This window comes from Wyeomyia smithii, chromosome 3 (genome assembly GCF_029784165.1).
Source record: "Wyeomyia smithii strain HCP4-BCI-WySm-NY-G18 chromosome 3, ASM2978416v1, whole genome shotgun sequence".
In the NCBI taxonomy this organism is placed as follows: Eukaryota; Metazoa; Arthropoda; class Insecta; order Diptera; family Culicidae; genus Wyeomyia; species Wyeomyia smithii.
Window position 1 is genome coordinate 90,348,504 of NC_073696.1, and position 24,313 is coordinate 90,372,816.

The 24,313-nt window shown below is 40.6% G+C and overlaps 1 protein-coding gene across 4 annotated transcripts in view; it reads left to right on the forward strand.

The window, feature by feature from the left end:
- LOC129726583 (synaptotagmin-1) overlaps positions 1-19,889 on the forward strand; it is a 119,498-nt gene extending 99,609 nt beyond the window's left edge. For all 4 annotated transcript variants that reach the window (XM_055683458.1, XM_055683460.1, XM_055683457.1 and 1 more), the window contains exons 2-7: positions 11,117-11,469; positions 11,691-11,872; positions 11,933-12,243; positions 12,304-12,424; positions 18,608-18,798; positions 18,867-19,889. In XM_055683458.1, coding sequence (XP_055539433.1) covers positions 11,267-11,469; positions 11,691-11,872; positions 11,933-12,243; positions 12,304-12,424; positions 18,608-18,798; positions 18,867-19,334 — 1,476 coding nt within the window. In that variant the 5' untranslated portion in view covers positions 11,117-11,266 and the 3' untranslated portion in view covers positions 19,335-19,889. The remainder of the gene's footprint in view (positions 1-11,116; positions 11,470-11,690; positions 11,873-11,932; positions 12,244-12,303; positions 12,425-18,607; positions 18,799-18,866) is intronic.
- Positions 19,890-24,313: the final 4,424 nt, after the last annotated feature.

The following is a 24,313-nucleotide window of genomic DNA, read 5'->3' on the forward strand; positions in this document are numbered from 1 at the left end:
CAAGCAATTTCGTTTGCTCGCTGTTGCGTGTTGCATCATGTTGCAACTTAGCAGCTGGGAGACGACGAAATTCTGTTTATGCTGATTGATTGAATCGACTTCATATTAGCTCTGCATAGTCGAACTAACTGCTTTTGTGAATGCGTACTAACAGGGCAGTTAATTATTCAATGTCGGTTATGCTGATCGCAGCCTTTGCGCTGCCCCTACAGTGGGGAGTTAACTAAATAAAGTGAAAATTAGACAACTACAACAGAATTTGATTGCATCCCGCACAGAATGTCTGCTTGTGTTGATGCCAGAAAATTATTAACCTTCAATTATTTTTTTATTTGCTTTGAAAAAAGCATGTTGCGGTTCAAAATCAAAATCAAATTGGGGGAATTAAGATACACGGACAACATGCACTATGGAAGCTATTTCACATTCAGTAAATAAGACGGGTGCGACAAATTTGAATTGCTAGGATGCAACACAGAATGCTTGCTTGCGTTGACAAAAATTATTAACTTTCAATGACTTGTTTATTTGCCTTAAAAAAGGCATTTTGATTTCCGAAATTGGATTTCCTGATGGCAATCATCATGCTGCCCCAACACGGGGGGAATAATGGCTGTCTGGCGACACACGCTGAGAAAAACCGCGCTGCTCCTGAGACGTGGTGACCAACCACAGGGCTAGTGCTGCTGCTAAGGAAGAACGACTGCTGTTGTCGCTGTCTAGAACTATTATGAGCGGCTCCGGCAGAAACAGGCTCTTATATAGGCCAAATAGCATGTTTTCAATTGCAAGGTATATGATCCTGTCGACCGTGCTTAGGAAGCAAGCATATAACGACCAATCAGAGGTCGAATTTTTCGTTTTGACAAGGCTTGACTATTTTCAATAGTACAATAGTATGAATAATAAAATTACAATTATCTTATTTTGGGAAGAATCTTAGAAGATTTTCCAATCTATTGCTGCAAGAACGAAGGAAATCCATCGAATACTAACCGATTCATTAGCATTTGAAATTGGACATATTTTTCACTTTTTTCGGTTTTAGATTTTCATTTCACATCCCTATGTAGCCGAACTTCCTGAGAGAAGTATTCTACTTCAAAAAAAAAGCTATAGGCAGTCAAAGACCAGTCCACAAGCAACCGAAAATACGTCTGATCTGTCGGGCAGCTCAAGACGCACTGGTCATTTGACCTTTCTTTTATCTCTGTTGAAGGTTCTCTGCATGCGTCATACTAGACTGAATCTCTGCGTGCGTCACGCATCAGATCCCTTCGAAACATCTAGTGATTCTTTGTGAATCAATCTGTTTGGTTTGTTATACTGTTTAGATAAAGTATTCGCAAGAACAGGATGTTGAGGAATAACTTTTATCGCACTTTGTTCATCAACCTGTGGATGTTTTAGAGTTTATTAGCATGGTTTCACAAATCTCGGAAGCGTTCACCGCTTTCTCAATTGTGTCACATTTGCTGTTAGTAGAACCGAACAGCCGTTGAATTTTCTATCATGGAATGAATATCTGTTAAACCCACCGTTCAAGCAAGGTTTGTCTGCTAGAAGAAATTGATCGTCCAGTCCTCACCAGCCACTGCTGTTTTCGACAAACTTGTAGCATTACTTAAGGACTGCAAATTTGTCATACATCATGTTTCAAAATTGTACTTGTGGAGCGAATTATCGGCACGCATTATCTCAACGCTTACGTTGACCAAGAGGAAGAACTCGGACCGGTTATTAGAAACTTCAGCGGACACCGGCTCACGAACGAAAAAAAGATAGTTTTTTTTCTTTGTTTTTTTTTTTTTTTTCTACGGTTCCGTATTGTGGCTTTGATTTGGGGATTTGATTCTCCCGTCCAAAATGAACGAGGAAAAGATTGACTTTTGTGATTCCGGAAGCGGAGTCACTTTCGTTCCCCTTCCCAATCCGGATGGATACAAGGTTCCGCGAGTCGGAAAAGGAGTCCCACAAGAACTGATCCATCGAGTGAAGCTATACCCAGAAGGATATCCAGGGCAAATTTGTAAAGATCTGGAACGGGTTACAGCCGTGACAGATATTACACAAGTCCGCCCTAACAAATTGCGTGTTTTGGTGTCAAGCCTCCAGCAAGCAAACCAGATTGCTGTTTGTGAGCTTTTCACACTGGAGTACCACGTGTACATTCCAACTCGCGCAGTTGAGATCGACGGCGTAGTCACCGACTCGAGTTTGACCGTCGAGGATTTGCTGAAGGCTGTAACCGGCCGTTTTAGGGATTCTAGCCTTCAGCCGGTAGAGATAACTGATTGCAAGGAATTGCACTCAGTAAGGCTCGACAAGGGTGTAAAAACTTACACCCCATCAGACTCGTTTCGGGTGACTTTTGCCGGGTCTGCTCTGCCGAGCCCTGTGCTCGTGTACCCGTGCGTTTGTTTGTACCGCGGATAATGAACTGCCACAAATGGAAGCAACGCTGTGGCAAATGCAGAGAGCAACACGTGGATGATGCCTGTGATAAAGGCTGAGTGCTGAAAAGTACCTCTATTGTGGGCAGACTTCATGCCCCGTACAAACAGCGCCAAGACAAAATTAAGCGGTCTCTGAAAGGGCTCAAAGCGCACTTTCGCAGAAATGCTTGAAAAGACCGTTGGCGCCAAACTGGTTTTCCCGAATCGAGGTTTTGTCGTTCGATGAGCCTGACTCTGACGATTCAGTTGGAGAACCTTCTTTTGTTTTACCCCGGCTGGTTCGATTCGAAAGGCACCTGGGGTTGTCATATTAGGTATCTCATAAAAAAAGGAAACAGAGAAAAAAATTTCTCCGCACAATCACCAGATCATGGTGAGGAGCCCACCCAGGAGACCTGATAAGACTTTACCAAACAACGATATTATCGGTGCATGAGTACGACTGTTTTTGTTTCTGCACCGCTGCAAACACCCATTTAATTAAGCTGGAACGATTGCAATATCGTTGTTTACGTATCGCCTTAGGTTGTATGCACTCGACCCATATGATGACTTTGGAAGTTTTGGCAGGCGTTCTCCCTTTAAAAGACCGCTTTCGGGATCTGACTACTCGTATTCTCATCAAGTGTGAGGTTTTTAACCTCTTGGTAATTGAAAATTTCGAAAGGCTTGTTGAACTTAATTCTCAAACCCGTTTCATGACATTGTATTTTAATTACACTCCCCTAAGTATAAATCCTTCCTTGTACATATCCAATCGTGTCAACTTGAGAGATACCTCTGATTCTACTGTGTTTTTCGATACATCCATGATAGAAGAAGCTCGTGGAATCCCGGATCATTTACGCGTGCACCAGATCCCTAAAATATTTTTCAATTTAAAAACATCAACTGCGATAATGCGTTTTAAACTGACTTTCAGCGGGTCCACTGGTTCCGATATTTATTAATAACCATTTTACCGTCTCTATAATCCTGCTTCTGTTTACGTCGCAGAATTGGCTGCAATTCAGTATACCCTTGAGATTGCCCACGGACCATTACTTCATCTTTACGGACAGTCTCAGTTCTATTGAAGCTCTCCGATCGATGAAGAATGCAAAGCACTCTCTGTATTTCCTGGGGAAAATACGGGAACATTTGAGTGCTTTATCCGGAAAATCTTCTCAGATTACCTCAGTAAGGGTCCTTCTCATTGTTCCATCCCGGGCAATGAGAAAGCGGACACTTTGATTAAGGTGGGCGCAACAAACGGTGATATGTCCTATAGACCAATTGCCTACAATGAGTTTTTGCAATTTTCACGTCAGAGTATGCTTGTCAGCTGGCAGACCTCATGGGATAAGGGGGAATTGGGAAGGCGGCTATACAGCATCATTTCCAAGGTATCCACCAAATCTTGGTTTACGGGATTGGATGTAGGACGAGATTTCATTCGTGTGATGTCTCGGATTATGTCCAACCACTACGGGTTAGACGCACATCTCCAGCGTATTGGGCTTACGAACAGTAATCATTGTATTTGTGGATTGGGGTATCATGACATTGAACACGTAGTTTGAGTGTGTACTAAATTCCGTAACGCCAGATCCTTACTTTTGGATTCCCTTAAGGCCTGAGGTATACAACCCTATGTCCCAATTCGTGATATCCTAACTCAACGAACATGACATACATGATGCTGATCTATGGATACTTGAAAACCATCAGAGTGTCCATATAACTACAAACTGAGCCACTGGTTAGAAAAAAAGCTAGTTTTAGCGCTACTGAATACGCGCAGGGCCTCCAGGCCGCGTTTCCAGATGAGGGAGAGATTACCGAAGCCCCTCTGGAGGACTGCTGAAAACGAAATTTAGCGTCACTAATTAGTGATTTCGTGAATGGAAAACACTCAGTTTGCAAAAAAGTTCAAGTAAATTTTTGTGTGTTTTCAAATCATTTGGCATGGAAACGCTCATGATCAGCCGACTCAAGGACCTATCAAACTAGTGCAGTGTGGCTAGTTTCAATGCTCTTGTTTTCTGGAATTCAGTAACTGTTCGCTAACTGGGCACACTTTAACTGGGCTTCTTTTCACTGGCCGCTCGCTGAATAAGACGACTCCCAGTCAAAAAGACCACCAACGTCAATGATCAAAACGATCGGCGGGCATGCGAATGGGGAACATTAGAGGATGATGCTGCTCCTTGATGCTTTCGCGGTTAGCTTTCTAGTTTGGCCTTCTAGTTTGGAATTTAATAGCAACATGAACAGTAACAACACGAATAGAACTTTCTGTCTGGCGACCAACTTTAAAATTTAAATATTTTATTAAAGTGTCGCGAGGCAGCGTTAGCCTGCTGTTCATCGAAATCCCCCTCAACGTTTATTAACGTTTGAAATGACATCCCAATTAGCGAGCCGATTTCGATAACTGGGACGTGCTCTTCGCCCAGTTAGCGAACAGTTACTGTGTATCAATAAGTACTATTTCTATCCGCTTACTCTTGTTTCACTGCACTATCCTGAAATATCAGCGTTCATCTACCAAGAAGCTGGAAATAAAAATATCCTTTTCTTATCAGGAAAAATGATTAACATCCAAATTTTTCTAGAATCAAATACCAACTAGATGTAGGTAGCTTGTGATCAAACAATACTGTTCAGACTCTTAACGATATTCTACGATGTAAACATCAGTAAATTTGTACTAACGCAAAAATGGCATTAGCGATTGTTTCTAAGCTTTCATCCACGAACTAGTCACCCATGAAATAACTACTCTATATGCATTTTGTAATGTTATAGGTAGGTAGGTACCAACTAACATTTTTGAACTGTAGAAGCAAGATGAAAAGAAAAAGTTTTCACTGCTCTCTCACGGTGTTCTCGTTCGAACAAGTTCATTTGCGGTTTAAATTTTGTGCTGTTCCTCGCCCACATATAGCGTGATTGCACTTTGCGTGTGTGTGTAAATTATTCACGGCAAAAATATGCAAAAATCTAATTTAAAACCACATGTCATTTGAGCAAGTTGGTTCTATGTTGGAAACAACGGAGCGGTAGCGAGTAGATAGTTTGTTTAATATTATCTGCCTTGTATTTAATATGCCTGCCTTGTGCAAGATGAAATTAAGTTTAAATAGTTTATTGTCAATTATAACAAATCTACGATGCTGAAAAGTCGTGTTTCATCACCAAAGTGCAATGTTCGGAGGTCATCGAGTATTATGAAATGTCACTTCTTTGTAAATCCTAATGTTACCTGATACCAAAGATATTTTATTTACTTTTCTGAGATATTGGCAACACTGTATCATGGAAACTTTGTGACAAAAAGGCACCCATTGCAAGCCTGGATGCCATTGCATAATGGTCCAAAAACCGAATGTAAGGTGAAATTTGGATCTAGAGTTCGATAGCTATGTTCTAGACTCTAGAGTATTGCTATCGAACTCTTGATCCAAATTTCCCCCTACATTCGGTTCTGCACTGTAAAAAATTGACACGTTACTGCCAAGTGGTTTCCATTTACTTCTGTGCTAATAGATGAAACATTTCATATCTACGTGGAATACACTTGCGTTTCAGTTCACAGCACAAAATCAAGTGTCTTACATTTCGGTTGGCCATGTCATGCATACCAAAATCAATCATTTTACACTCAGATTTCAATGCTTGCACAGGTCAAATGCCAATACCCGTTAAAATTCCGTGGATTCCAATAAAAATCGATATGGGTCGACATAATAGAATTATTAGGTTCGTTTTTTGACATTCATATGTGAAGAGCATTAGGGATTAGCGTGCGGTTTATTTTCTGTGTGGACTATTGTGAATTGCAATAGAATTGGTCCCTTGAAGCTGTCTACGAATCAAGCCAACGAAGCAAGATTAACCACGCGTCACAATAGCAGGAAGATATGCGAGTGTAGTAGCAATTCGAGCGCTACTTATTAGGAAGAAGCCGAAATTTTACGCTCGAAATCGTTAAATGAAAAGAAACATAACCTCAAAACTGTAGGGGAAAAAGTCAAAATCCAGTTTCACCTTAACGAGTTTGGCAATGTAAGACTAAGCGTAGCCATACTCTAGAATAACTTTTTCGTGCCTCTAATCCTTAATGACTATTTTTATGTAGTGTTTGACTCAATCGCAATAATTGAATTCAATAACATTTCACAGTGATGGTTTCATTCGGTTTCAACAGCTCAGAACAAACAGCACCGACGCCACACTGTTTCCAAAGCTGCAAAGACGTGATCAAAATTATTTTGACCCAAAAAACTAGATTCAAGAGCCCTCGTGCCTCTAGGAAAGTTGATCCATTAATTATTTTCCATTTTATAGAAGCTGCAATTTTGTGATTAATCCACTGAGCAGTGAGAAGTGAATTTTATTTTTTTCATTTTTGCATATAAAAATTCACTTTGTTCGGCAAAGTTGTTGCACATTTTATAAGAAACAACTTTCTCAAAGATACCATACTTCTATCTGCCTTTTTTAATGGACTTTTGTGGAGGTTTCTACAGATGGGGATTCTCTACAGTTTTCCAATGTTCTGCGTTTTTGTTTACTATCACAAAACACACAATTTCATCAAAGAAAGTTTATTTTTATCTCTCATATTTCATCGGTTATTGACGATTTTTATTGAAACACTGCTAACAGATATCTTTAAAATCTGCAAATATCTGCAAATTAAACCTCTTCTATATTTAAGTATAAGAAAAACGTCATTTAGTCCAGATATAGGTATTTGTCTCTTGCTGTTACCTGTGCAGATATTTGTAAATAAATAAATGCAATATTTTAATAAAAATCTTGAATAACTAAATAAACTTGAGAGATAAAAATAAACTTTCCTTGGTGAACTTGTGTGTTTTATTGTAGTTAACAATATTGTAGAACATTGGAAAATTTTAGAAAATAACTATAAAAAGTTATATTATATTAAAGTTATATTAAATGACCAGATACAAGTATAGTGTCTTCGACAAAGTTGTTTCTTACAAAATGTGCTAGAACTTTACTCGGCAAAGTGGATTTTTATATGCAAAAATGAGAAAAAAAACTCATATCTCACTTTTAGGATGATTGATCACAAAATTCTAACTTCTACAGAATGGAGAATAACACTGTGCTACAAATGATGAAAAAATGCAAAAACTTTTGATGTGACTTAGTGTGAGTTGTAACTTTAGTCAAATGTTACTTGAAGTTTTTCAAGTACCCCGAAAATTCTAAGTTATGTTCAAAACCCTGTTTACCTTAGCTCACATTTTTATGTTTAATACGGTTATTTTTCAACCGTTTTTTTTATGTTTTGGCTGTTTTGGAAAAGCGAAAAATAGAGCATTTGAAACATATAAATATGTCTAAAAAGTTTACCTATATGTGATGAATAGTTTTCAAATAAATAAGATGGTTTATGATATTTTCCAATTTTTCCAAATTTATTCGCAATTTTTCACACATTTTTGTAATGATGGAGCTTCAATTGCTGTGAAATTTGGAAAGTTCTTTTTAGTACCAAACGAAAACAATAGGTGTTGTTAATGAAAATATGTTATAATTATGCTGAAAAATGATTTGATGAAATCTAAGTATATGGTGAAACACATCAAGTCATATCTCAGCCAAATTATAACAGATTTTCATAGACAACACTTACTGTTTTCGTTTGGCACTAAATGTACTTTTCAAATTCTGCAGCAATTAAAGCTCGTTCATTACAAAAATGTGTAAAAAATTGCGAATAAATTTGGAAAAATTTAAAATTAACATAAACTATTTTAAAACTATACATCACATATAGGTAAAATTTGAGCCAATTTTAGCCAAATATCAACAAAACTTTACAAATATTTACAAAACTACTTTCAATTGAATCGAAATTGAATAAACTTTCAAATTTATAGTATATGTGTGGTATGCTTCTCACAAAAAAAAAATTGGACAATTAAATTGAAAAATTGCGTAAAAAAGTCTAAAAAATTAGATTTAAGCTCAAATAACTCAACTTGTTTTATTGATATTAGAACAAACCTGTATAAATTTGAAAGTTCTATTTGTCCTCTTTCTAAAACTGCTTAAATATTGAAAATCGGTTGATAAATGACTAAGTTAAAAAAATATTATATGCGCTGAAGTCCAAAAAATCTTATTTTGACCATAACTTCAGATTTTGGGGGTGTTTGGAAAATTTCTAGTATGAGCGGCTGTTACACTCAACAAGACCTACAACCTACACTAGGTCACTTCAGAAGTTCTAAATCGCTGTAGCACAGTGTAATTAATAGAATAACTTTACTGAAGACACTATTACTCCAAAATTATTATTTTTTGAGTTAAGAGTACTTAGTGTAAATTAGCGCATTATTATAGTCAAAATCGTCAACAACCAAATATATATGTGAGACAAAAATAAACTTTCTTAGGAGAATTTTTTTTTTTTTGTTGTAGCAAATAATGTTGTAGAACATTCGTAAATTGTAGAAAATCACTATAAAAAGTTGAATAGCAAAAAAAAAGATTTTTTATAGCAGTCTATAGAAAACTCCACAAAAGTCCATTTAAATAAATAGATAGAAATATGATGTCTTCAACAAAGTTGTTTCTTTTAAAATATGCTACAACTTTTCTAAACAAAGTGAATTTTTATATTCCAAAATGAGAAAAGTAAAACTCGTTTCTCACTGTTGAGAGGATTAATCATGGAATTGTAACTTTTATACGATGGAGAATAATTATTGGAACAACTTTGCTGAAGACGTTACGGCTCTAAAATCAATGTTTTTGGGTCAAAATAATTTTGATCACTTTTATGCAACTTTGGAAACAGTGTGACGGGGTGTTCATCAAATATAAAGCATTACCTTCGTAGCGTAAACATTCAGCCGAACCAATGACGTAAATGCGTAACCGAGCAGTTTTCATGATATTCTCCTGCTTTTGATTGTTATAAATAATCAATATTTAAGCTTCCGTCACGATGCGATGAAGATAAATTTTCATCTTTGACGCTGGATCAGTTGTTTGCTGGCGAAGTTTAGTTAGTTAGTCATCTCGAGCGCATACAGTCAAACAATGCGTTTGGTTCAGCTTTTGATATGAGATAACTTTTTTCTATCCAATCACTCTAAAATATTGGATTTTTCTAGGACAAAAGCGGTACTCAAGCAACGGAAAATGAAATCAAAATTGAAGCTTAAAACCTAGAATAAAACGTTAGAATGGAAGCATCTAAAAACTTATAAATATTTTGCAATGCTTTGAATTTTGACCTTAAATGTTTTGTTGGGTAAATAAGATACACTAAAGTCGCTTTTCACGCGGGGGATACATGCCGCGTAAAACAACCGCGTAAATTCCGGAATCCGCGTAAAAAACCGCGTGAATTCCGGAATCCACGTAAAAAAACCGCGTAAAAAGCGGCCTTAGTGTATCTATGAATTATTTTTTATGACAGTGGTAATACCTTTGAATTATTAAAATATTGAAAATTTAGAAGGAAATTTGACGTTTCGCGTATTACTGATTTAAGATTTCGAACCAATGTTTCATCGTGATGTCGGAATAACACTTATGCAGAATTCTTGCTTTTTTGGCGGTTTGAGAATAGAATTGAAATGATTTTTGAAGGAAATTTAGGTCGGTAGTATCGACAGAAAATTTTCAAACAAAACGTGAGTGCTGGTATTTGCTATTTCCGGTCCACAGTCTGCTACGAGAGAGTACCAAGAAGTATTTTTCCTGACCTATAGATGAAGAAGTCTAATGTTTCTAGTGATTGTTTCGCGACGATTCGCAGCAACAGAGCCGGATTCTTGCGTTGATTTATAACTATAGACAAAACTCTACATGAATGAATAAATGATTCAGACTTAAAAGCGGATTCTGCGAAGAAGACGAAGATAATTCCATCCGCTGGTAAGGTCATAGCATCGGTTTTCTGCGATGCGCGTGGGATGGAAACAATCAGAGATAAATCAGATTTCACCAAGGGCAGGATTTTTGGTTACTATGACTGGTGTTATTAATATTATTGCTGAAGATTTATAAACTTTTTCGCTAATCACACTCACATTCAGCTTGCAATCAATAATGATCACAATATTCTAACACCATTCTGACCACTCCTCTTACACCAGATAAAAACTTAATGTTCGTTATCGAATCAAAGGTTAAATCTGGATGGTATGATATCACTGAAGTCGTTAAACTGACGTTCATGATAATGATGATACCTTTATTAGGATACACATTCAGGATAAATGTATAGTTCGTGAAACAAAAGCGCAATTGATACAAACTGTGTTTCAAACTGATGATCAACCTGCACTCTAAACATTTTAAAGATTTTCATACTTGGACTTACTTTGTACCCACTATCATTACAATGCCACCGAAGTTGAATTTTCGGGCGGTTTTTATGGTAAAACATCACCCACCGGGAAGGAATTAACACGTCAGACAACGCAGCAAAAAGCAAATAGTGAGACATCGGCATAAAAACACTACGAAATTATGAAGTAATAAGCGGGAGAGTATATCCTATTTATAAAGTCGGGGAATTCAAACAGAATGCTTATGAATAATTTATATGGAAGTTTTTGTTTAATTTAAAGACGCCAACTATATTACGACCAAACTATCTTTCACTTATTTCTTTACAGAATACTAAACGAATAACTTCAACATGGCAGCGAAGCACAGTCAAAGTACAACTAAGGCATCTCTAGCGAAGCGAAATCCCTGTTAAAAGGTGAAATATATTGGATCGGAGCCGTGATGAAATCGCAAAGGCAAACGGGAAAAACAGTAGCATGAAATCATCGCTGGACAATCTGTTTAACCATCGGGGGGGTGAGCCGGTAACGTCACTGCAGGTGATAATTTACGCTGCCACATCGTTTCTAATAGTGTCCCTACTCGGTTTGCTTATATATATCACCTGCTCCAAGCGGTACCGGCTTAACTGGTTCGAGAAGAATCTGCTGGAAACAGCCCGGGAAGCTAGCAGTCAGAGGTAAAACAAAATAAGGGGGATACTATGAATGGCACTTAGAGTAAATTGCAATCTATTTGATTTACATTATTCATGGATTTGAAATAATTTACTTTATGGTGCTGTAGCGATAAAAGTCGAACAGTCCAAAGTGGCGTTCGTTTTAATAGATAACAGCCAATCAATGCTTATGGAAAACATAAACGAAATCATCATTTTAACGAACCTATTTTTTATTCAAGGCAAGATGGCCGTTCCAGCTGTCCTATTCCGTACAATGTCGATGCAATGCCTGGTACTTCACGATACCTCAACCGCAACAACAATAGTCACCTCACCAAGACGGACGATCCTCCTTTCTGGGCCTCAGAGGGACTATACAAAACCACCAGCAGTAACGGCCAGCTCATAGACTCATCCGATGGTGGGTATAAGAGTTGATTAGCTCGAACGTTGCAAAAGTACAATCGATTCCCGTTTGCAGAGGAAGCCCCCGAGGACAGTGCTGACTCGTCTAGTAGCTGCAAATCAGTGATAGTGGTAGGTTCGATTCCGATTGCCCGTACCGACAAACACGTGGTACTGAGCACGACCAGTCCAGCGAAACCCACAACTTCCACAGTGAAAGCAAAAAACAATCAAAACGGTGCAGTGCCAGAAGAAGTGGTCGATGCAACCAAATCGAAACGGAACTCTCAGATCAAGCTGGACCTTGGAGACGATGCACGAGGTGCTATCCATTTGACGCTCAACTATGATCCCAGTGCCGGGATTCTAAATGTGAAACTCATCGAGGTTAGCTGCACACGTAGGTTAAAAATTCACCTGATTCGTTACTTTTTTCTTCCGCTACAGGCTCAGGACCTGCAGCCACGTGATTTCAGTGGGACGGCTGACCCGTACGCAAAAATAAGACTGCTTCCAGATCGTAACAACATGTGGCAAACTAGGATACACAAGAAAACACTGAATCCAGGTAAAGAAGGGTTGACCGCTCAAAAAAGGTGTCAACTTGAATACTTCTAGATAGTGCTATGTATCGTAAAAAAACTAGATCAAAATTTATTCCCCGTTTGCGCTCAGGGAGTGCTGCAAAAGTGTAGCACTCGTGAGCTTTCGGGTAAACTTTGAACCATCATGCGTCCTCATCAAACTAGCGCGTAATCAAAGTTTACGGCGCCATTCATACTGTCACGATTGCGTGTTGCACACCATAGCAAGCAATAGTGGCGTGAGCTCCCCAACAAAAAAAAATACTTTAGACGAAACGAACTTTATTGTAAGCAAGGCATTCTCTACATAATTCGTTGCTACTTTAAGCCTCCTGAAAAAAATATTAAATATAATTAAGTGTGAAATGGACATACGCCGCTTTTGCTCGCTCTATGTTGCGTTAGCACGAAATAAAACTTGCAAAGCTGGGCATTATTGTTTGTTCGCCTCTCGAGCACGAATGCACTTTAGTGAATAGATGGCATCCTTGCTTTACACATAGCAATGATGCCCTGTGGGCATGTTGCTGCAAAAGTACCACAATGTACTTACGCTGAAAATGCAGAGAGAAAAAATCCTGCATATACTAGACCACACTAGATTCTGTGTGATAGGAATTGCAAGTGGCGAAACTACATGTAGGAAAAAATATTGATATTTTGGTTCTGCCTTGAGGATATTTTGTCACTCTTCGGTGTAACATGAAATTCAACAGGAGGGAAATTCGAATTACCGGATATTTCTTTGGCGTTCTCTGCAATAACACATTGGTGCATTAACGAAAGTGACGTGAGTTGCCCCATTCAACCAGAAAATATGCTTTAAAATAAAATGTCATTCGCGTTATGCAAGGGCAAGCTGTCGTCATTTCAAATGAAGACGTAATAACCGTGGGGGGCAAATCAAAGATGCATTTCGTTTTTATAACCTAACCTACTTTCTTTTTATCCTAACGGACGGATACAAACATTATTGTATTTTTAGAAACACATACCATGAAGTTTGTTGTTACTCATAGTATTTTGAATGGCTTTGCAAGTTTACCAAGAATGAAAGTTGCTAAAATATGTCATTTTTTCGAGAACAATTTTTCTCTACAGGGTGTCACCGTGAAAGTAGTACACATTATGCCATCAAATTAAAACAGATGAATATTTCATCTCTGGTTCTATTGTATTATCATGGTAGAGTAGTAAAGTTACAGTCGAATCAGTTCAATTCAAATCTTTAACCTTTGCATTTCATTACGGCTCACAAACGCTTCTTAAAATTATCACAAGCCGCATGCACGACTTCGATCGGCATTTCATGGTAGACTTTCACCAAACGGATTTTAAAAGTGTCCAAAGTCTATTTATTTATTCATTTATTTATTTTAGTCAACAGATAATATGTTTACCCCAATGACCTCACTAATAATAACAGCTTAAAATAACACAAAATGCGCTTAAAACTACGTTTGTTCGCTTCGCAAGATACGTTAAAGTTATAAACATGGTAACAGCTATTAAACACTCGAGACATATCACTCATTGGTTCATGACGGCCATAATCAGTCCTTGCACGACGGATTCTCAGGAACGGGTGCGATCGGAGGTTGCGGCGGCGTATGTTGATGTTCAAGAGCTAAGTAGCGAAGAGCAGTCAATATTACCCTGAAGGAGGTCAGCTATGAAGCACGCTTTAGCCAAGTTGCGTCTATCCTCCAATAGTTCTAATCTAAACAGCAAGCAACGACTTTCATAACAGGGTAGGTGGCGTGGATTTGCCCACCTGAGGTGGCGCAAAGCGAAGCGGACGAATCTGCGTTGAACGGCCTCAACGCGGTTCTTCCCATACTGATTATAGGGTGCCCAAACCACAGATGTATATTCCAGTAACGGCCGAACAATTGCACAGTATAATGCTTTCAGGCAGTAAATGTTTTTAAACTTCTTGGCAAAGCGAAACAGGAATCCTAGCTGCGACGAGGCTTTCGAAACGATGTATGCAACATGATCTTTGAAGTTCAGTTTGGTATCGAGCAGAATTCCCAGGTCTTTTACTGTTGATTCGCGCTTTAACTGTACACCTGCCAAAGCGTAGTTGAAATTGATATCGGAGCTTCTGCGACTAAACGAAATGACCGAGCATTTGGATACGTTCAACGGCATCCGGTTAAGTTGACACCAGTCAGCGAAGGCTTCCAACTGCTGTTGCAAGAACAACGCGTCCTTTGGCTGTTTTATCGTGTAATATAACTTCAAGTCATCGGCGTAGGAGAGTTTAGAGCACTTGAGGGTAAGGATGACCTCGTTCATGTACAGCAAGAATAGAAATGGTCTAAGATGACTTCCCTGAGGAACACCGGACCAAATGGGAAAAGGTGAGGAAATGTGGTCACCGATTTTGACGGACATATTTCTTCCGGTTAGATAAGATTCGAGCCATACAAGCAAATTATCATTCATGCCAAGTTTGTCAAATTTGGCTATGGCAATCTGGTGATTCATTTTATCAAACGCCGCAGATAAATCAGTGTAGATAGCATCGACTTGCTGGCCATTTTCTAATTAACGAATTACAATCGATGTGAAGCAGATTAAGGTAGTCGTTGTGGAACGTTAAGACATAAAACCGTGCTGATCCGGTGATATATACTGTACATATCTCTGAGTCAGCATGCGCAACACTGTCAACTCAAACAGCTTAGAGGTAGCACTCAAAGCGGCTATTCCGCGATAACTCGAGACGACTCGCTTACAGCCTTTTTTGAAAACCGGGAACACATACGAGTCTTTCCAGCAAGTAGGGAACACTCCTGTACGCAGAGAGCGATTGAATACTGTGGTTAGTGGTGTTGCAAGTGAGTGTATACAGCGTTTTATGACAAGCGAAGGAATCCCGTCTGGGCCGCATCCGGTGGAACACTTCAGATCCATACCTGCTGCTTTGACCATATCATCGGTGATAACGATTTGCGAATCAGATGCCGTCAGTCAGGGAACATTTCTGGTAGCGGCAGCCACGTCTTGCGGATCTAGAAACTCATTGGTAAAAACGCTGCTGAATTGAGATAGGAAGAGGTCGGCAATATCCACAGTTGATTCAGCTTCCAGCAAACCATCAGTCAACGTAGAGGGTAATCCGGTTTCCTTCCTTTGGCTGTTGACGTACCGCCAAAAACTTTTGGGGTTATTCTTGAGGTTGTTTTGTAGATGGTCCTGATAAGCGTTGTACAGACGATCATTCAGTTGCTTATATTCAGCGTTTGCTAGTCTTCGGAGGGCTGCGCGTTTCATTTTTCTTAGGTATTTGAGATCGGCGTTCGTCCAAGCAGGTTTAGCTGCTTCACGCTTGGTTTTCATGGGAACAAATTGGTCGATAGCATATAGAAGGATAGCGGAGACGGTTGACGCAGCAACGTTAACATCGTAGCTTCAAAGAACATCATCCCACTCTACACACAGAAGGAAGTCATTCAAGCCATCAAAATCAGCTTTGTTGAAATCGTGGAAGACGCTATCGGTAGTATCGCGGAAACGATGTTGTGGGTTGACTTTCAAATCTACCAGTAGAGGAGGATGGTATCTGATCATTTTAGTCAGCGGTGATGGAGCTTGTGAAACCGTGCAGACCTCACAGAGCTCATCGCTAACGAAGCACAGATCGAGTATGCGAGAGCGCTCGTTTTCAACTCCGCTCATCTGTTTCAGACCAGCGGTGCAATAGGTATCCAGTAACCTACGTGACGTCGGGCCAATCGAAGAACGAGAGGTAATCGGGAAAAAGGAACCGTTGGTATTGCTTTGCCAAGTGATCTCGTTCAAGTTGAAATCACCCAACACGACAATGTTATCTCTGGGCCCCATTTGCGATACAACCCAATAAACAGAGTCAAGATGGTTTTTAATCAAAGCGTCGTCGGATACACGATCAGGAGGGATGTAGACTACACATACGTAGAGCATTGCATCAGCAGTAGCAATCGCAACCCATACTTGTTCAACTAACGCGCCTTCGGGAGGGCTTACTAAACGCAATTTGTAGCTCGAGCGAACAGCGAGTAAAACGCCACCTCCAGAGCTTTTGTTGCTGTTCATGCACGATCGGTCCTGGCGATAAACGGAGTACGAGTCGTTGAATAGTTGGTTCGATATCGTGTTAGCGGTGAGCCACGTTTCCGTCAAAGCGTAGACGTCGAAGCAACCGTCGCTGAATACCAGTTGGTACTCCGATAGAGAACTGTTGATCCCACCGACGTTCTGGTAGTACATTAGCATTGTACACGATGTTGTGGCGGCTTTGCTCATGAGATGTTTAGTGCTAGGAGGTGAAGAGCCATCAGGACATGGAGAGTTGTTATCGATAAGATACTTGCCATGATAGGCCGTCTGGAAGATCCCATCTTTAGCACTAGACTCAGGGTCGGGACGACTTGAATAGCAGGAACGAGATAACACCGATGGTGCGATAACAGCAGGCAGCACGACTCATGTGTGTTACATCACCAACCTTTCTGGCTGAAGTCCAATGAATTTAAATCGGGAGAGAATGCAAGCCCTTCAGAAGTGCTGATAAAACACGGTAAATTTTCGTTGCATCACTTCTGAACAGCCAATGCCATATGTGCTGGAGCTGAATCCTGCTAAAAGCAAAAACTGCTTCGCACGAGGCCACAAATGATCTTTAATGACGTGTTGTAGATAATATTCTTGATTAATTCCCTGTTGATTGTTTATAGTTTATTTGTTTAATATCACATCATCTGACACATAGGTGGTCTTAATGATAAACTAAATTTAGTATGTACAGTACACATAATAAAATCACTTTTGTAGAAAGTTTATGCTTGTAGACTACGGAGAAGTTGCTTGAACATATTTGCCGACATGTTAAAGTCGAATGAGGCTGCAACGGTGTTGAAGCTTGCTGACATAAAGCGAATGGGATTATATTGTCCATAAGATGCGTTACGCTGGGGCAGAGAAAGAAAATTCCTTCGTCTTAATGATCTTTCCGGAGCATATGAATCTAATCGCTCTAAAATTCTTGGGGCGTCAATCTCACCGGTCAGAATTTTAAATACAAAGGTGGCCTGTGCATCAAAACGTCTTTTATGCAGTGTTTCCATACCTAAAAGTCGGCAACGGTCCGAATACTCCGGTAGCTGCTGCGGATTTTGCCATGGCAGAAAACGTAAGGGGTAACGTACGAACTTCCGTTGCACGGCTTCAATTTTTGTTATCCAATTTGCGTTGAATGGACATCACACTACGGAATTCGTTTCAAAAAACAGAACGGACCAGGGAGATGAACAGTGAACGAAGGCACACTGGATCGCGCAATTCCGATGCTATCTTAAAAATAAATCCTAGTTGTCGATTCGCCTTTGTATTAATCTCGTTGTAGTGCGCCCTGAATGATAGCGATGCATCTAAAGTAACACCCAAGTCTCGAACCTGGTTAACTTTCGTTAATGTTTGGTCAAACATGGTGTAGCTGAACGTTATAGGATCATTTTTTCTATGGAAAGAGATTACGCAACATTTCTGGATACTAATGGTTATCAGGTTGTTGGTACACCACTTATAAAAAGTGTCGATGAGCCGCTGGAGTTCGTGACAGTCTGCGATACTTCGTATAATCCGCATTAACTTGACATCGTCCGCAAAAAAACATACGGCTTGGTTCTGGCAGTAATAAGGATGCGTCATTTATAAACAGTGCAAAGAAAAGTGGTCCTAAATTACTGCCCTGCGGAACGCCCGACAGATTCAAAAAGTGTGTAGAATGTTCTAATCCGATTTTCACGTACAGCGTTCGATTTACCAAGTATGACCTCAGCCATTGCACGAGAGCAGAAGCAACTCCTAATTTCTCCAACTTAGCGAGCAGGATACTATGGTCAACGCGATCAAACGCAGCTTTTGAATCAGTATAATGATGAATAGTAGTGGCAACTTTCCTCTGTTGAAATATGCTCCCCAAACCATCACAACTGAAGCATTCTCTTTTATCAGCTGAAATATCACGTAGACAGGCTCCATGCATATATGCTCCAACGAAATTCTAAAAATATTTTGTGTGCAACGTGCGTCTTCGGTAGCGATCGCGATCTGGCAACCCTGTTGACAATATTTGTACGAAATATTTTTTTTCATTTCTTATAATGAATAACTTACAGTATTCGACGAAGATTTCGTATTCGAGGTATGGCCAGCTACCGTGGGACGTCGCGCTCTCGAGGTGATTCTTTTCGACTTTGACGCCTACTCACGCCATGTCGTTATCGGAGGTACCCAACTTGCGCTGGTGCATGTTGACCTATCGGACCGGATAGATATCTGGCGACCGCTAGGGCCCTGCACTGAAGCAGTAAGTTACCTTAACAAGCATTACCATGCAATGATTACATTAGTTAGTTTTCTACATTACTTTTTCAGGAAACCAAACAGGACTTAGGAGACCTTATGGTGTCGCTATCATATCTTCCATCAGCCGAAAGGTTAACCGTAGTTATAATCAAAGCCAGAAACCTCCGAATCATTGACGAAACTCGGAACTCTTCGGATCCGTACGTCAAAGTGTCACTGTACAACATTGACGGCAAGCGACTGAAGAAACGGAAGACAACGGTGGCTAGGAACACAACTGCCCCAGTATTCAACGAGGCACTTTCGTTCGATATTGCTAAGGATGCTCTGAAGAATTGCACTATCGAACTGCAAGTTCTTCACGACAGTCTGCTGGGAAAAAACGAAGTTTTAGGTAGAGCCATTGTTGGGAGTGGTCCTGACGCTAGATCAGAAGATCGCGCCTTTTTCGATGAACTGTTTCGAAATCGATCAGCCACTGCTCAATGGATTACACTGACAGATTGGAAGACATCCAAGCTTCCGGTTGATAAATAAATTAACCGTCACATGGTTTGTTCTACGCAAACGTCCAGTGTACCTTACTCTACATATATAAATAATGCTGTTTGTTAACCAACCAAATCTAACATAAAGTTGTTATTAAATGTTCTCAGTCTATTTACGTATCAATGTGATGAAAGTGCAAACGGTTTTACAGCGATTAGTTTTGGAGCATGATCGAGAAAATATTTACTGTAGCTTAGATCTCCTGTAGACATATTTTCTATTGCTAAGCAAGCTTACGTAATGGTATTATTTTGAATAATCTATCTGAAACATATTGTTTTTTCTACATCCTTGAGTACACAAAAGGATTGCTAAGAGGTTTATCTATACATATGACTCTAATCTATACCAATTTACACCAGAGGAAAAACAGCCACAGTTTTATCAGGATTATATCTTCAGGAGCAGTCTGTAAACAGTTTATGGAATCGAAATGACCAGTGCAAGAGCACTATCTATATATACAAATCAGTGACATCAGTGAACATCCTTACCTAATGTTACACAGTAATACAAATAAACGAAAATATGTGCTACCCCAAATTATGTCTTATTGATTTTCTCTTTGGAAGCTATACTTACTTACTTTCTGGGTTGATATTTGTTGACACTCTTGGGTGAAAGTGAAAAAAAAAGCATCCATAAACGTTATTTTTTTATAATCCTTTCAGAGTTCTCCTTTCCCGCTTTTTGCATGGAAGTGAACTGTCAATACACCTCATTATATACAGACATGCGTTCGTTTAGACCAGGGGGAATCTATCTGTCAAATATCGTGTAACCGTGACCAGCATATTTGGCAACAAGGCGTCCGGTTGTTTTGGTTTTTGTCGTTTTGATTGGAGTAAAATTCAGTAGAATTGTAACGTTCTTTTTTACCAAAACTCTAGAAATCGCTGAAAACTTTTATTCATACTGCGTTACGTAGTGAAATTTGGTGGCAGCAGCCTGCAATTAGCTGAAAATCATGAACTTTCCTCGCCACACAGGAAATCTTTTAAACGTCATGGACCAACAAACTTCATGGACCAGAGTTGATCTGCGATAACGCACACATATATGAATTTTGACAGCAGTAAATCCCCCCTGGTTTAGACGCACCATGTTTTTCATAGTTTTTTCTTTCAAAACTATTTGGATTTTGCATGTCATCACTTATTTTTATTTGTTATCATGAACTAAAACACCAAATTGTGCCAGTATTGACTGTAATAGGCAATTTCTCATCAGAAAAAAGGTGGCCCTGACTCTTACAGTCAATACTGGCACGATTTGGTGGATTTTAATGTCACTCGATCCGAGCGAAATTTTTGGGGAGTAACGGTTATGGCATGGGGAGGATTTTCTTATGACGAAGAGATTCCTATCTGCTGGATCACCACCAAAATGTATTCCAGCAATACTGCGAGCTTCTGGAAGACGTTTTGGTTCCATACTAGGAGATCATATGGAAAAACCTGTTGTATTTCAGCAAGGCAACGCTTCTATTCATGTTTCCCGACAAACCAAGGTCTGGTTTTCTGAAAAAAACATGACCGTACTTGATTGGTCAACATGTAATTCGGATTGCAACCCGATCGAGAACCTCTGGGGTATATTGGCTGCAAGATTTTACGCCAATAGATGCCAGTCAACACAGTAAACGACCTTAAATCATGCTCACGTACCTGCTGGCAATAAATCTCTGTAAATACTCTCCATAACCTTGACAATTCAATACCCAGAATAGTATTTAAAGTTATTAGAAATAAGGGAGGAGCTACAAACTATTAGCCAATTGATTGACTCAGAAAATTTAAGCTTTTACTACGTTTACTTAAGGTGCGTCTAAACGAATGCATCAGCTTATTTTTAATTTTTCACTTTTTTAATTCTATCAAGTCCCCTTTTTCTAAAGAAATGATGCTGTTTGTTTTAGTTCATGATAACAAATAAAAATAAGTGATGACATTCAAAATCCAAATAGTTTTGAAAGAAAACTCTATGAAAAACATGGTGCGTCTAAACGAACGCATGTCACTGTATTTCATGCGATGGAAGCAAGACAACAAAATCAGTTTATCAGTTAACGAAGATTGTCAAGGCATCGGTCAGTGTCAGTGAAAAAGTGTTTCGGTGAGGTTCATTTTGGTTGAGTGGACTGTTTGTTTTTCTTTTTCGCTTTGAAGATCATTTGGTTGGATTTGTCTTCAAATTTTATTCCGCAACCGTGAACGATGCGCGCGAACTATTTCATCTGAGTATAACAGCACGTTACTAGGACGAAAATCTAGTGTATCAGAAAGAGTGCTGCGATCATTGGAAGTGAAAATTGAATATGATTGGCTGTAATTTTCGAAGAATTTTGCTGGGGAAAATGACTTTTATCAGCACTGCCTACTTTACTTTTATGGCGACAGATCGTTAAGATCCTGTGCCGAATTCAGAATGCGTCTCCACAATACTAGGTCTTGGGCTGCTACTCTCCAGTCTCCTCTTACACCCGATGCTCTGGCATTCTCGTCGACAGCACACATCCAGCGCGTGCGAGGTCTACCTCGAAGTCGTCGGTCTCTATCCAGTTCTCTGCTAAATTTTATCTTCGCCGGTCGCTTGTCCGCCATCCGTGCTACATGGCCAGCCCACTGTAACCTGCCGTGTTTCATCAGCTTGACAATATCAGCGTGTTTGTATACTTCGTACAGCTCGTGATTCATGCGCCTGCGCCACACCCCATTCTCTAGTTTGCCTTCGAGTATTGATCGCAGGATTCTACGCTCGAAGACCTCAAGCGCTCGTCGATTGGCCTCTTTCCACGTCCACGATTGATGTCCGTAGAGTGACACCGGGAGGATCAGGATCAGAGTCCTACAGAGCGCACATTTCGTACGGATCTGTAGGCTACGGGACCTAAGCTGGCTACGCAATCCGTAATAAGCCCTATTTGCCACCGCAATCCGCCTCTTCACCTCGCGGCTCACCTCGCTGTCACATGTCACGAGAGTACCAAGATAAACAAATTCGTCTACCACTTCGAAAGTATCCCCATCCATCACTTCCACAGCACCAACACCCGCTGAACTACCACGCTTTCTGCCAGCCACCATGTACTTCGTTTTGGCAGTGTTTATGGTGAGTCCAATTCTCGCAGCTTCCCTTTTGAGAGCCATAAAGGCCTCCTTAACTGCTCTATGGTTAACACCAATTATATCAATGTCGTCCGCGAAGCCTAGAGCATGTGAGACTTAGTGATGATGGTGCCGCTCCTCTGCACACCTGCCCTTCGTTTTACACCTTCCAAAGGTATGTTTAACAGCAAGTTCGAGAGCTTCAGACGATCTAACGTCGCCCGCTGTACTGACGCATGATATGAAACCGTCAAGCGTCGCACGAAACAGTTCAATTCATTTTGTTGGGAATCCATGTTCTAGCATTATTTGCCAAAGCTCGTTGCGTTTCACTGTGTCGTACGCCGCCTTAGAAACAACTTGTCGAGAACCTGTCTCAAGGTAAACATCTGGTCCGTTGTAGATCGCCCCACTCGAAAACCGCATTGGTATTCTCCAACAAAGGCCAAGTTGCTGGAACAGGACACGGGAGAGAATTTTGTAAGCGGAACTGAGGAGGTTATGCCTCGATAATTACTACAGTCGAGCCTATGCCTATGATAGGACACATGAACCCTTTCAACCAGTCCGTAGGTACTTGTTCCTCAGACCATACCCTCAGGATAATCTGGTGAATTGCACTACACAGCCGCTCGCTCCCAACTTTGAAAGGTCGGCCGGTAAGCCGTCCTTCCCAGCGGCTTTGTGGTTCTTTAGCTCTTTGCAAGCATTCTTCACCTCGTCCAATGTTGGTGGGTCCACAGCTTGTCCATCCTCCCCAATTTCTATCCTGTTCCCCTCGACGACTCTCCTAACTTCCTCACCGTTCAACATCACTTCAAAATGTTGCTTCCAACGCCTGGCCACCTGCGATTCATCGTTAATCAGGTTCCCCTCCCTATAATTGCACATGACAGGTACTGGCACGGTCCGGTTCCTGATTCCGTTGATCTCTCTATAGAAGCTCCTCGTGTCGTGCCTGGTGAAGCAATTCTCCGCCTCCGCGAGGACGCGATCGTAGGGCTCACGTTTCTTACGGCGATGAAGCCTCTTTTCGGCAGCTCTGGCCTCCCGCATGTGACGCGTTACACGATTAGCTGCTACTAACGTGTTGGCGTAGGCTCGGTACTTCTCCTCCGTCACCTCTAGACACTCAGCATCAAACCACCCACTACGCGTGGTTCCCGTTGTCATGCCTATCACTTCTCGCACTGTTTCGCTGACCGCATCATGGATGTGCTTCCACTGCTCGTTCAGGTTCACTCCAGCTGCTTCACCCATCCGTCTATTAACTTCCCGAGTATACTCTGCAGCAACTTCTTCCGCTGATAACCTCTAGATGTTCAGGCGTATCTTCCTCGCCGATCTCGATCAAAATACGTTGGACAACCGGGCGCGTATCTTGCCTACCACGAGATAGTGATCCGAGTCAATGTTTAGATCTCGAAAGGACGGCACATCTATGACGTCTGAAAAGTGCCGGCCGTCGATCAGCATGTGGTCGATCTGGGAGCAGGCCTCTCCATTAGGGTGTCTCCAGGTGTGCTTCCGAATGTTCAGACGTGCAAAATGGAAACTAGAGATGGCCATTCCCCTGGCCGCGGCAAAGTTCACTAACCTCAAGCCGTTGTCGTTGGTGGTAGAGTGAAGGCTTTCCCTTCCAGTAACGAGATGAAAGAACTCCTCTCGTCCGACTTGTGCGTTCGTATCTCCGATGACGATCTTTATATCATGCTGTGGGCACTCTCCATACGTTTTCTCAAGGAGCTCATAGAGCTCCTCCTTTACGTCATCGGTTTTATCGTTTGTCGGCGCGTACAAGTTGATAAGGCTGTAATTGAAGAATCTGCCCTTGATCCTCAATACGCATAGACGGTCATT